Genomic DNA, 15,163 nt, shown 5'->3' with positions numbered 1-15,163 from the left:
TGAAATTACTTGAATTATACTGCTGTCATGATTTGTCCCACATTTCATGCAGTAACAGCATGAGGAAAGAATTAAGTTTGATTAAAGAACCGATCTAGCAGACTAGTGCCTTCATAGAGATTACACAAAATGATGTGCTGCTCCACGGAGCGTCACACTTGTCAGGTTGAGCTCACGTTGTTGTAGCGAGAGGAAGTAGTCCGGTGCCTGTCGATGCCTAATGTTGTCCAATCAGTGACAAAATGAGTCGGCAGGAGATTTGACGGTTGCTGATCGTGATCGCATGATTTTGTGGAATCAGAAGGGTAGTATTGTTGAGTTCTCAGGAAGTGAAAGGAAACATTTCAGGGGGTTTTAACAAGTTTTTAAATGTCATGTTATGCAATGAAATCTTGATTCAGTTCAATTAACTTTAAAAACAAAATGTGTAAATTGCGTCGATTATTTTTTCTGTATATGAAAATTGGCAGTTCTTCTCTTAGTTAGCTATAGGTAATTAGGTTAGTCAGTGTTGCTGTAATTCACATTCTTTGAAATTAACATTGAGAACTATTGAAACTGGTCATACATGTAGGTGTTACTGAAAGAAAGGTTTGGAACTGTCAATTTAGGTGACAAGAGTTATTAAAAAAGTCAGTAACAGACATTATATAAATATGACATTCATTAGCAGGTGACAATATTCACTGTCACCTGCTAATGAAAGTCATATCTATTTTGTTACACCAAAAGTCTTTGTAGCTCAGAATAGGCAGCAAACCTCGATAATGACATCTTGTTTGTTGATAGTCTGCTGTTTACAATCGCTATCGCAACCGGCGCTTGATAAAATTGGCTGTTGCCGTCAAATGTTCTTATGACCATCACGGTGGGGTAACGAAACGGTGAACGCACATTTTTTGCGCATGTGATATTTTTCACCGTCTCATGGCAATATCACCTGCGCCCCTTAAAACCATTGTATTTTCGGAGGGTGACAGAGATTTTTGTTTAATTTTCTCCCAACCAATCAAATAGCTAGAAATTCACTTGAGGTGTAACAAATCTAAATGTCCTTAACAAGTGATAATAGAATATATACTCAAAATTTCAATATGGAATTATTAAAAAAAATCTTTAAAACAAAGTAAAGTTTTTGTCTACTTTCAATAATCAATTTGGTCCCTGCACATGAAGTTTAAATTTCAATTTCAAATTCTTTTGAAAATATACTAGATAAAAGGTTTTTGTAACATGAACAACTGATCACATGTCCCTGACCCAGATCTGGATCTGCTGCCGAAAGCACACGTAATTGTTTGTATTCTTCACCAGCCTATTGTTAGTGTTGGGCGTACACAAAGCTAGCGACAACACATTCATGCTCGTTACTATTTGATTTGGTACATCCCAACCACGGTACAAGGCTAAATTTTCGTTCCTGTGTTGTTCTATATTGATTTGTATTTACTTTGTTGACTCTGTTGGAGAATTTTAACTTAAAAACATACATAACATTTGGTGGTTTTCATGGTAATTGGCATTGCAGGCTTTAGAGGCATTATTAGAAATTATTAGGCGTTGAAATGTCTCTTTGAGTAAAATATTTATCCTTTCCGCAAATGGGGTGTCTAGTGCAGGTTTTTAATTTATTCCATTTTAGTTTAAGTGGTCTGGTAGGTTTCTGTATTTAGGATTACATTTAACTAATTAAATTCCCACTTGCAATGTATATACTGCTGGTATAGGTTTCCCACTTGCAATGTATATACTGCTGATATAGGGTTCCCACATGCAATGTATATACTGCTAATATAGGGTTCTCACTTGTTATGTATATACTGCTGATATAGGTTTCCCACTTGCAATGTATATACTGCTGATATAGGGTTCCCACATGCAATGTATATACTGCAGCTGGTATAGGGTTCCCACTTGCAATGTATATACTGCTGATATAGGGTTCCCAGTTGCAATGTATATACTGCAGCTGGTATAGGGTTCCCACTTGCAATGTATATACTGCTGGTATAGGGTTCCCACTTGCAATGTATATACTGCTGATATAGGGTTCCCACTTGCAATGTAAATACTGCTGATATAGGGTTCCCACTTGTAATGTATATACTGCTGATATAGGGTTCCCACTTGCAATGTATATACTGCTGATATAGGGTAACGTGATGTAAGGTCAGTCACGACCTTCTTTCAGATTCCCTTGTATATGGGTACAATATATATAGTTACCATATATCAGCAATGTCTTTTGTCAAAACAAGTCAAAATGATTAAAGAGAATATTTAAGAGGCAATTACTACCTGTTGACTGCATCTAATATCTTAATATTTAATTGGCACATAGAAATGGAGTGTCAAGATTAAAATCATCATTTCATGAATTATATAAAAAATTGATGTACATGTATGGAGTTGGACAATTGATTGGATCATGGAAGCCTCGTTCACAACGTTCTTTAGAATTCGCGTAGTTCTTGTACTTGGATGTTAGCAATATACATATCATTTACACTTACATTTATGGCTGCTGCAGTATTTTTGTGATTTTTCAAATGAATTGTAGTTTAATTTCACATGCTCTAAACTAAGTTTGGAAAATAGGTTGAAAACACTGTCTGACTTCAGGTCACGTTTGATGTGTGTCCGTCCCACTCATGATTGAAATTACAAGTTGTTTGATTTCCCTTTGTGGAGTGTTATGATCTTCTGAAGGGGTCCAAACTCTCCTTGCCACCATCCTTTCCCATACTGTAGCCTTATGTTGGATGACATAGTGGCTGTTAAATTGAATGAGGATGTTTAATCATAAATAAATGACCAGTACATGTATGTTGATTAGCATAAATACCAGAATTTGATTTCCGAAGTGAGTACGAGGGGTATATTTGGGTCTGAGTTTCAGACTTATCCCTGGAGAATTTATGTTATATCTTCTCAAGGTTACCCCACATTTTCTTGAATATATATATTTTAGGAATGTTTTACTGATATTTTGACAAGTATGTTTCTTTTTGTCTGTTACAGAAATTGAATGTGCCTGTCAATAGAACAACACTGCTTTGGTTACGCCATGCCTTTGCCACAGGCCTTAATCTGCCCCTGGAGAACGTCGGTATCTACAAGGTCAAGGTAAGAATGGTAGCTGTATCCGAGGGTAATTCCATCTTTATGGTTAAAGTTCCATTATCACGGTTAGAGGACTGAAGAATGTCAAAGTAGCCTCCATTCTATAAAGGTCAAAGAAAGTTCCATTCTCCTTGTCAATATAGGTTTCGCCCACAAGGTCTTTGTAGATTTTGTTGACAAGGTCAAAGCAAACTGTTGTTCTCAAGGTCAAAATAACACCATAACCATAACAGGTCCATCACTAAGGTAAAAAAATATTTCACTTTACCAGCTTTGGCCCTAAAAGATGCTTGAAGATCCAGTGTAAATGTGTGATTTTGTATAGAGTACATTGCTTTACAGAACGTAGAAATTCCATGAAAATCCATTTGAAAGTGCCGTTGTGGAGACCTTATGTTTCAGATATATAAATCAATGCTGAAGAATCCATATGATTGCCATGAAAATGAACTTATCTTCACAATTACATTTCACCAATATATATAGTGCGACATATTATGGTCTGCAATGCAGTGCTCTTGTATCCTTCTAAAATATCTTTATTTATTTTTATACATGTATACCTATGTTATTATCTGTATTTCTACATGTGTTTAGATAAAGAGCCTATAAGTGTCATATAATTAAAATGAATTATGCCCACATGTATATACACACCATTGAATTACATCCATTTGTATATACACACCATTGAATTACACCCATATGTATATACACACCATTGAATTACGCCCACATGTATATACACACCATTGAATTACACCCATATGTATAAACACACTATTGAATTATGCCCACATGTATATACACACCATTGAATTACACCCACATGTATATACACACCATTGAATTATGCCCACATATATATACACACCATTGAATTACACCCATATGTATATACACACCATTGAATTATGCCCACATGTATATACACACAATTGAATTATGCCCACACGTATATACCCATCATGGAATTACACCCACATGTATATACCCATCATTGAATTGCGCCCACATGTATATACACACCATTGAATTATACCCACATATATATACCCATCATTTATTTACGTCCACATGTATTTACACATCATTGAATTAATGCCCACATGTATATACACATCATTGAATTACACCCACATGTATATACCCATCATTGAATTACGCCCACATGTATATACACACCATTGAATTATGCCCACATGTATATACCCATCATTGAATTACGTCCACATGTATTTACACATCATTGAATTAATGCCCACATGTATATACACATCATTGAATTACACCCACATGTATATACACACCATTGAATTATGCCCACATGTATACACTCACATTGAATTAGGCCCACAGGTATATACCCATCATTGAATTACGCCCACATGTATATACACACCATTGAATTACACCCACATCTATATACCCATCCTAGTTTTAAACCTTGGTATTACTGCATGACAACTTCTGTTTCTCTGCCAGAGAAATTTGATCAATGATGCAGTATTGCATAATAAAATAGTGTTGTAGATATGTTAGTTTTGCATGTCAACGTTTTTAGGGCCATGTTTCAAAATGCATTTTTCTGGACGGCTCTCTGCTATAATTTGATTTTGATGAAGGCCTTGTCCCAACAGGTCTCTATATTCACATTCTTATCCAACACGCAATATGGCCTTTATTCATTTCCTTTGACATGTATTCACAGAACATTGTCACTTAAGTGCATTTCTTTTAACAGAATATCTCTTTAACATTTTCTTTGATATTTATTCACTGAACATTGTTGTAAAATATTGGTATTTTTTTTAAAACATGAGATATCTAACATGCCAATTTAATTTGAAGTTGATTCAGACCTTAGTGTTATTGTCAATTCTATTCACAGCTTGAAAGCAGAGTGGAAAACCTTGTGACATCTTAACTACCCATTTCACTTAATTAGGGCCCCGTATCGGAGATACGGGTCACTCTGTCTGTCTGTTTGTCTGTCTGTCCGTCAACAAATTTTGTTCCTGGCTGATAACTTTGGTATTTATTGACCGATGTACATGAAACTTGGTAAAGATGTTCAGTTCACAAAAATACACATTGAGGTAAAAAGTCAATGTCAAAGGTCAAGGTCATTAGGTTCAAATGTCAAGGTCAAATTTTTCATCTTTTCACTGATGAACATTTTGTTATGACATTATGCAGCAATGTTGGTCAGAATTAAACAAGGAATCAATTGACCAAAGGTCAAGGTCACTGGGTCAAAGATGAAGGTTAAATTTTGTATCTTTTCACTGGTGAACATTTTGGTATGACACTTTGAAGAAATGATGCTCAGAATTAAACAAGGAGTCAATTGACCAAAGGTCAAGGTCAATGGGTCAAAGATGAAGGTTAAATTTTGTATCTTTTCCCTGATGAACATTTTGTTATGGCATTATGCAGCAATGTTGGTCAGAATTAAACAAGGAATCAATTGACCAAAGGTCAAGGTCACTGTGTCAAAGGTCACGGTCAAATTTTGTATCTTTTCCCTGTCGAACATGTTGTTACGACTTTATAAAGCAAAGTTGGTCGGAATTTAACAAAGAGTCAACTGACTTAAGGTCAAGGTCACTCTGTAAAAGGTCATGGTAAAATTTAGTATTTTTTTGCTGGTGAATATATCATTATGACACTTTGAAGCAAATTTTTGTGGGAATTAAAACAACGCGTCATTCTTGATGATTATGGGGGATATATTGCCACAAGACGGGGCCCTTACTGACCTGTCAGTGTTCTAGTTGCAATGCGAAATTGCAGTTCATTTTCAGTACATTTGACAACTGCTTCAGCTGTTGTCATTATATAATAATGTAAAGGGGTGGAATGCTATGCTGGGTGCATTCGGCATGGTATTTCATTGAGGAATTCGGCATCAGATCAGTGTTATCGATGGAAGCATTTACACCAACATACCCTTACCTCCAGCACACATGCACACATAGAGGCCCATCCATAATTGACTTTAGCTATGAATAGGACGTAAAACCATATCAAACCAATTTAGTACATTTTAAGCACTTCTTATATTTAATTCACCTGAAATACAAACAAAGCTCCAAAGAGTCACCCACTTCTCTAAGTGGTGTTCTAGAAAGCTCAGCAAAAGGTCAAGGACAAGTACATGACTGTAAACTCTTCCTGCCAGTCTTGCAAGCATTGTATCATAGGAATTTTAGATGCTTCCAGAAGAATTTCAAACCTGCCTGAACTAAATCACGGAAGATGATTTTAATTAGTCTAAAATAGAATCTTAATTACTAACATGGACATCCTAGTTTGACGTGTTCTTGAAATTTGAAGCAAGAACTGCTTGAAGAAAATGTTCACAATTTTTTATATGATTGCACTGGACAAAAATACATGAGACTGGCATAATATATTGTAACTTCAGAATGCCAACATACAGGAAGCAAAATAATATGAAAAAGAGGTCAATCTCTCTATATAATCTGATGTTTGATCTGTTTCAGGGGTTGGAAGTTGAACTTTTTTTCATAAAACTTGGTCACCCTGTGAACATGTTTAGACTGATCGACTTAAAGACAGCTGATGAAATAATTACTGATGATTTGCTGCAGACAGTCCAAAACCAAGTGCCTACATTGAATATCACATCATTTTATCCTCAGGTTAGTAGGTCAAGGTTAGTCTGTCCCAAGGTTAAAGGTATTAATTTCTTGTGTAAATCATAAAGTTTAAACTTCAGATATACATATGCAAGAAATGTATATATTTTATAAAATTATCTTTGCTCAATTAACTAATTGGTTTAAGATCGAATAATGTTGAGATGATGTTCATGCATGGGGATATATACATTGTAGCTTATATGATAGAATGAAATTTGTTCGAAACACTTCTGACCTTAAAATGATGCACCCAGCACCCAATAGGTGAAATAACAGTACTTGTCTTGCCATAAGTTCATGTGGGCAACACTTAAACTCTGATTCAAAGTAGTGGTTGGGGGAGAGGATGGAGAGGGGGTTGCGTTTCTGCAGATCTTGATTTGATATGGGTTGACTTAATATCAGGCAACCTCAAATAATGATTTAGGTGACCAATAGATAAAGATTATCTTAAAATTTATTTCTTCAAGGAAATTGATAAATGGACCACATATATTTCTGTTCTTATCTACTGTCAATTATATAATCAATTAATGATTATAATTTATTTTCAAACATATTCAACATAAAAAGTGACCACTATTATAATGTTCTTTGTTAGATTCTGTCAGAAATACTGTTCATTTTAGTTTTGGTTATATGAATTCAAGCTCTTCTGTCCTCACAAAATAACTTGAAATGAATTTCTGATGAAATACTTATAATGTATAGTATGTAATAAAATCAATAAGTTAGCAAAGTGTTTGATTTCTTTCTTTATTCAGCATGATTTTGTCATCGAGAAATACCATGTCAAGTTTTGGATGGAGAGTTATTTCCCTTATGTGGCAGCAGCTTGTGGAGTGTACCTCCTCCTGATAGTATCTATTGTGGTACGTGATTATGACGTGAAAAGGTTGGGGTCACCTGCCCGACCACGTGGGTTTTCTCTGGGTACTCTGGTTTCCTCCCACACTAAGACCCCCCACGTGCTAACATCCAGGCCAACAAGAGTGATTAATATAAGTTGAAATAATTTGTTTCATAATGTTGTAAAATAAATATTTTTTTTATACATGATTATGTATGATGATTAGCTAGGGATTCCATGTATAACATTTCTAGGTCACCTGATCCATTAACACTCAGTGATCATGACCTATAACGATAGTTCTTGTCAATGTTTGTGCAGTACCCCTGTCTTGCAAGTTGCTAAGCTTAAAATTAGCTGAACATTCTTAACTTCAGCTAAACTGCTGCTTAACAGATTTCACTTACGTTTAATGTTATACTGAAGGCCAATCAGAAATCCAATATGGCCACAGCCGCCACTATTTATAGAAATTATTTCAAAGTCAAACTTGAGTCTTAAATCCTAATCTATGTCTTTACCTTGATGAGGTTGGTCTACTGATGGTCCTGACAAAAGTGTTATAATTTTTCGGGTTGATCAGAAATCAAATATGGTCACCAGGGGTGCCATTTTAAAAACCTTTTCCAAAATTAAAATCAAGTTATAATGGGCTATTTCAACTGAAATGTGGTAAGGATGATTAATTGATGGTCCTTGCAAAGTTTTATTTTTCTTCTTTGGCTGATCAGACATTGAATATGGCTACCACAGCACTACCTTGAAAAACTATTTTAAGCTTTAACCCAAGTTCACTGACATTTATCATGCTTTTATGTGTAGGTGTATTGTTGCTGGCGGAAGTCCAAGAAGGAGCCACTGGCCCCCAAGGAGCTGACTAAGCCCCAGCAGGTGTACTACCCCTCCATCAAACCAGATATGAAGGACCCCATGATGATACAACCAGAAACTAGTCCTACATTTGTCACTAAGGGCTGTGTAACCCAAGTACAGACACCCCCAATGAGAGTCAAGGCAAAAGGACTATTAGAAAGGTCAGTGAGGTCAAGGCCAAAGGTCATTGGCTAAGGTAATTTAGGCAGCAGCCAAGGGTTTCTTAGATATGTCAGATATACCAAAGCTAAATAATTGTGTGATGTCAAGGTCAAATCTCATTGGAATCAGGGTCAAAAATAGTTTGGAAATGTTAGTGTGTGAGCTTGGACTTTATTTATAGAAAAAAAGTGATGTCAAGGTTATTGAAAGATCAGTGAAATTGAGGTCAAGGTAAAAAAAAAGAGTTGTCAGTGAGTCAATTTCTCTTGGAAAGGTCAGTGACATTAAGGTCAAGTGGCTCTTAAGTAAGATCAATGAGGTCAAGTGATTCTTAGTAAGTTTATTGAATCAAGGTTTATGGTAGAGTCTTCTAGGAAGGCTAAAGGGGTAAGTGTTACAGACACAGAACAGGTCAGCATAGAGAATACCAAAAGACACCCAATGCTGTCTGACCAGAAATGAAAGTATTTTTCGCACAAACACAATTAAGATCATAATTGTTTGTATTATATTATCCTTTATTATCGTAAGGTACTTTGCTTTGAAACATAGATTATTTGGCATAATTGTTTAACTGAGGATATGTGTGGCTTGAGAACATGCAGAGGTTGGATTATGCATGTACTGCATTGTCCATAGTTTCTACCAGTTAGCAAACCCTACTCTTTCTCACCACAATCTCCCTATTGAAACATTGTAACACATCTATAATGAAACATATTTACTTCCACGGTTGATCTTAGTTATAAATTCATCTTTCAGACGAGGATCAAATGCTTCTTTAACAATAGACTTGAATGCCTCGCCAGAAATGAAGAGATGGGATGGGACACCACCAAAAGAAAGGTAAATCAGAAAAGTTGGGCATTGTAAAGGTTGATTGGTTGGTTGTACATGGTCTAGCGTCCTACATACAGCTTAGGTCATTTAATTATTTAAGGACGTGTCTCCATGTGTGTATGTGTGCTGGAGACTGGATTTGTTAGTGTATTTGCCTTCTTGTTATAGTGTAGATATGATACTGATTTTATAGTGCTATCTCACTGAAATGCAATGCTGAATGCACCCGGCACAACCTTCCGCCCAGCCTGAAGACAGAACCCATTGCTTTTCTCGCCTAGGCTATATGTTCAACCTTAAAGCCAAAAGTGAGGTATTGCCAAGCAAGGCGCTAGGAAACCTGTTGCAATATTTAAGATCTTACTTTTTCTTTCTAGTTCTAACTACCTTTTATTTCCTAGCAAGAAAAAATGGCAAAGTGACCTTGGAATATGTTACCATAAGATGTGTGGCAAATATAACACCATATTTCAAGGTTTTACGGTGTAGTGATGGTGAATTTGACAATGATTTTACTTGAATCTATTGCAGTACTGGTTTGGAGTATTTGCTATCTGCGGGGAACAGATTGAGCAGAAGAGACCTAAGAATGGCAGTAAAACACTCCAAAGCTTTATATGAAGAGTTTTGGGTAAGTAACTCACTGAAATAGTGGTGATATTGATTGTTGTCAAAAATATTTGAAATCCAAATTATTGTCGAGCAATTTTGTATTTAGATGTATCCTTTTGAGGTTTATACCCTGACAAGCCATAACTGGCTGAACCGGTCAGCAAGTAATAAAATAGTCTACCTTACTTATCTTGTGGAGCTGGTTAATGTCGAGAACACTTCCACTTTCTATGTTTTATTTTACATTTGAGTTGACGCCCTGCATGCTGATCTTTATCTATTCCCAGCGTTTACTACTTAAGGACCCCAACCCACATTGGACCGGCGTTGGCTCTTCTCACCCTTTGTTCTTCTGGGGTTTTATCGCGATAGACTCTTTCTCAAATATCAAGATTTTTTAATGATTGAAATGTATCTTTCCATTTATATTTATGATGGGACATAAGGCATTACAGTTTCACTCAGACACCTTCCATGATGTAAATGTTTGCAAATGTGAAGAGGTTATCATTTGATCATTGCAATTATCAACAAAAGAGAAGCATTTTTAGGCCAAATCGATTCAACAACTGCATATAATAATACTGTGCCCTTGTTTTACATTTCAATGTTCCTTAACTGTTCACTAGTATTTGTAAGGAGATCAAGATGGTCCTTTTTCATATTTGTAGGAAAGCTTGAGATGCTCCCATTTGTTAAAAGGAATTTTAGGTTTGTTTGTTGCAAAATCATTCATTAAAAGATTAAAGTTCTTCTTTTTCTAATTTAATATTGATGAAAATGCCAACAAACAGGGACTAATCATTGAAAGGAAAATGCTTCATGAAAGTTTGACATTTGACGAAAATTTATGTTGTGTTTTTTGCACTTTTGTCAGGAAATTCCTATGAATCATCCAGAAAAAGTTTACGTGGCAGGTTCTGGTATGAAGAACAGATACAAAACTATTATACCAAGTAAGTATATGTACAGCTCATTTACTGAAAATTGGATGCGACATGAACTTCTTTTTCGAGAGAATTTCACACTAAATTCCAGTAAAATATGTTGAACAAAGGGCAATTTCGACTTGTGTAGGTGACAGCACTCTGTTAATTATGAATAATTAGATTATTCTCATTAGAACTTTGAAGGGATATAACTCTATCCTATTTCACAGATACGATTTGTAGTAAGGTACCATATAACCTTCAGCTAATGAGTCTTGATTGATGTTGTTTGACTTTTTATTTTGGTATTGATTGAGTTCATGATAATTTATTTGCTTCAATATTTCGTTGTAAATGAGTTTTATGAAGTTAATCTCGCGGATAATTAAGATTGAAACAACCACAAGCTTTTCCTCTCCTGTCAAGAGCTTAAGGCAAATTCTCTTGGATTACAGCTGGGATCTCAGTTTATAATGAACGAAACACCAGATTTAACAAATACTGAGGGAGAGCTGCTGTAACTAATACGAACATTTAAAAACAATTTATTGATGATCAACCAAAATTTATCAACACAGATTTTAAAAAGTTTGTTGTTTATGAGGTTTTGAAGGTTCCTTTGGGCCGTCAAGCTTATAGTTTAAACATTTTGATTTATTTACGCTTGATAACATTGTATTTTGTTCAGCTTGACCCAAACATAGAAATGCCTGTGTATTTGGTTTTGATGAGCTGGTCACTACAATGCATACACCAATTTAGTTCAAACCAATTCCTTCATCCGTTACATCGAGGATACAATATAATGCAGGATATGACAAAACTGTATCGGGTTATGTTCAGGCGACCTATTAAAGACTATTCCTGATTAGGTATTGTTAGGCCATTCTGTATAGAGAAACCAAATGTCTTCGAGTAGGAAAAGGATTTCCTTCCACTCTGATTATGCATTGCATACATAGAATACCTTTACGTATGATCTCATGGTAAGCAATCCTTTTGGGGTACACAACCAAGCATTTCCCTAAGATAGAGAAAAAAGTAAATAGTAAAATATGTAGTTAAATTATGGAAAAAGGGCCAGGGGTTTAGATTGATTTTACATGATTTTTTTCTCCCCCCACAGTTTCCCGTTATTTTTTGTATTCAATGAAAAAAAAACTATCATTATAGAAAAACTTAATCGAATTTGTCAATAAAAAATGGAAAAGAATTTACATATAACGATTAAAGGAAACCATGGACATTTTCCATACAAAATCTGTGAAAAATGATAACTGAAAAAAAATCTATTGCATTCTTTTTAAAAAAATTACTGAATAAATGAAACCCTAGAAATTCTCCTGGGAAAATTCATGTAAAAATTAAGGGGATAGAAAACAGTGGACCTCTTTTCAAAACTGAAAAAGATGTCAGAAATGTCAACCCTGGGGACTCGCTGTGGGAAATCTGTAGTTGGGTTAACTGCAGAACAAAGTAAAAATAATCAATACCCACAAACAAGATGATGACAGGTCATATGGATTAACAAGTGAACTGCAGCCTTCAGTCTGCCATCATTGACCATAATTACAGTACAAAAACATCGTTTCCTTGTATGTTTGGGCTAATGTGCTGCTGATATTTATTTGATATGACTTGCTTCCTTCATTGGGGATGTTGTAAGGTTTCAAATACACGTAATATAGGTTGATATCGTATCTCAGAATGTCATCAGTGCTGTCAACAGGCCCATAAGCCAGTCGGCACACACACTTATGGGAAGATACTTAAACAACTCTCAAGCCAAATTATGATGATGAGAGTTTTTTTACTACCCCTAAGTTTTTCTGAATGGCAATTTCATGTGAATATAACTTCAACTGTGCCTCCTCAAAGAGCAATCAAAAGTACAATTAATACGCTCAAGTGATGTAATATTGGAGACGCGATGTTAGATTGGACACATTTGTATGGTTACAATGTCTTCGACGTCGGCAGTGGAAGAATTCATTCAGGAAGAGAACCGTTTGTATTGACTGTATCTAATATCCAAACAAACACACAGGAATGGGTGTTGGAAGTGAGATCACCAGTGTCCAAATTATTAGAAAATTTGCATTGAGGCAGACATTAAACGATTTTATAAAAAAAAAATGACAATTGTTTTTAATACAGTTCTCTTATTCTATGTTCAATTTGGCAATGTCAATGACATCTTCCTTAATGGTTAATGCTAAACTTTTATGATTTTTTTCTTTGATTTGTAGTTTAATTTCACATACAATAAACTAAAATTATAAGGTTTGAAAATGGCTTAATCAAGACAGTCTGACTTTGATAACATATTTTATGCATATTCCTTGACTCTTTATTAAATTAAGAAGTTAATGAATTTCCCTACGCCTTTGTGGAGTATTATTATGAAACCTCCTGAAAAGTTGCAAACATAAATTAAAAATAATTTAATGCTTTTTCTGTTGATATTGATTCTGTATGTTTATGTTTGATGCTAGTGTTGGAGCCCTCCAGAGAACATCGTCGGTTTACCCTAGCATGACTGTGAAATACCCAGTACCTGTTTTTTACACACACTGAATTTCACAAACTGACAGTTATGTACCTATTCAAAAGGGCACAAGTCCATGTTTTACTCTAGGTATAAATAATCGTTAGCAAATTGCTTTTGATGCTTATTCAAATTAACATGAAAAGAAATATTCTGCAAAAAGTCTGTAATCAAAATAAATTTTCTGTCGTTATTATTGATTAAAATAGAATTTATCAAAGCCAGTTTAATCATGTGAATAATTTGGAAAAGTAATCATGAAAAAAGAAAACGATAAATAATCATGATATAATTGATACAGTAGATGATATTATACAATGTGTTTGTGAATTACTGACTACTGAGTTACTGATCCGAATCTTAACTAATATGCCTATAAACAAATGAAAAATAAAATCCAGTACTGTATATGCATTAATGTGAAATATGTAAGCTCCTTACAAAACCCCTTTCTGCAACAAATCATAAACCCTCCAGTGAAAATTCATGAAGTGTTTTGTTCATAACTTAAAACAGGCCTACACATCAACAATGTCAACTATGAATTTTGGGTGAAAACTGTTCATATGCAATGATGAGATCAATTTTGATAATCTTCACGGATGGAAATAAAAACAAAACAATTGTATGACCATGTGATACTGATAGTTTCTGTATTCAAAGAGCACAGAAAGAACACAGGCGGGTATATTCTTTAAGAAACTAAACCATTGACAGGCATTAAGGATGTTGTATATTCCTAACAATCTCTCAGATTTATATCAAAAGATGTCTTTGTACGATTAATAATTCCCCTGTGGTATTTGCTGTATTTGTTCATCATCCATTAAACCTAGAGATTTGTATTGGGTTTTTAGAGCATTCTAGTAGCATTACAGATATCAGGAAACATAAGCTGTCGAGAAACTATCTGTCATCACATCAGATCAATATTCTGTTAATGCAAACTTAAACGCAACATTATAAGTGGGAGTCTATTATGATTTTATATCCATGAAATGCCACAAGAATGGTGCTATTTTTATCCTGATAGGCCATGATTTCAGCCTAACAGATATTTGTTTTAGTTTTCTATTTATCTTGAAGGAATTTTTTACAGATATTTATGAAGGAATTTTTTACAGATATTTATGAAATTTGGTACTTGCAACATTTATTAACACGTGAAGAATGTTTAGCTGCAGGTTCTATAATTTTAATGATGATTCTTAGGACAAAACAATTAACGGTCCAACATATACCCTGTACAATGTACCAATTATTTTATGCTACAAGTGTTCCATGTAGCTTCAGGTTACTGGCTCTCCCAAGAATTTCAGATTCAAATGCTTATCAAACCAGCACATTGGTGTTCTAGGGCTGGTTTGGAAGATAAAAATCTTAAATAAAAAATTTATTGAGAAATTGAATAAATTTATGTAAATTCAGCTGTCATCAATTCTCTGGTGTTTTTTTTGCAACATCTGAAGGTCCAAGGTAAAAAGGTCTCCGTTCTCATACTCAAACTTGATGTTTAAGATGTTTAAGAATTTGGGAGACTTGCAGCAGAATACTATTT

General features: G+C 34.8%; 1 protein-coding gene across 1 annotated transcript in view; it reads left to right on the top strand.

The window, feature by feature from the left end:
- The window catches only part of LOC110447854 (tyrosine-protein phosphatase non-receptor type 5-like), a 116,170-nt gene that overhangs the window by 71,087 nt on the left and 29,920 nt on the right, over positions 1-15,163 (top strand). Inside the window, exons 3-9 of the mRNA XM_021493803.1 lie at positions 3,022-3,126; positions 6,633-6,791; positions 7,556-7,663; positions 8,464-8,675; positions 9,439-9,522; positions 10,048-10,147; positions 11,006-11,084. Of these exons, the coding sequence (XP_021349478.1) occupies positions 3,022-3,126; positions 6,633-6,791; positions 7,556-7,663; positions 8,464-8,675; positions 9,439-9,522; positions 10,048-10,147; positions 11,006-11,084 (847 nt within the window). The remainder of the gene's footprint in view (positions 1-3,021; positions 3,127-6,632; positions 6,792-7,555; positions 7,664-8,463; positions 8,676-9,438; positions 9,523-10,047; positions 10,148-11,005; positions 11,085-15,163) is intronic.

This window comes from Mizuhopecten yessoensis, unplaced genomic scaffold, assembly GCF_002113885.1.
Source record: "Mizuhopecten yessoensis strain PY_sf001 unplaced genomic scaffold, ASM211388v2 scaffold3627, whole genome shotgun sequence".
Taxonomy (NCBI): Eukaryota; Metazoa; Mollusca; class Bivalvia; order Pectinida; family Pectinidae; genus Mizuhopecten; species Mizuhopecten yessoensis.
The sequence above is the reverse complement of the archived record's forward strand: the minus strand, read 5'-3'. Positions and strand labels throughout refer to the sequence as shown.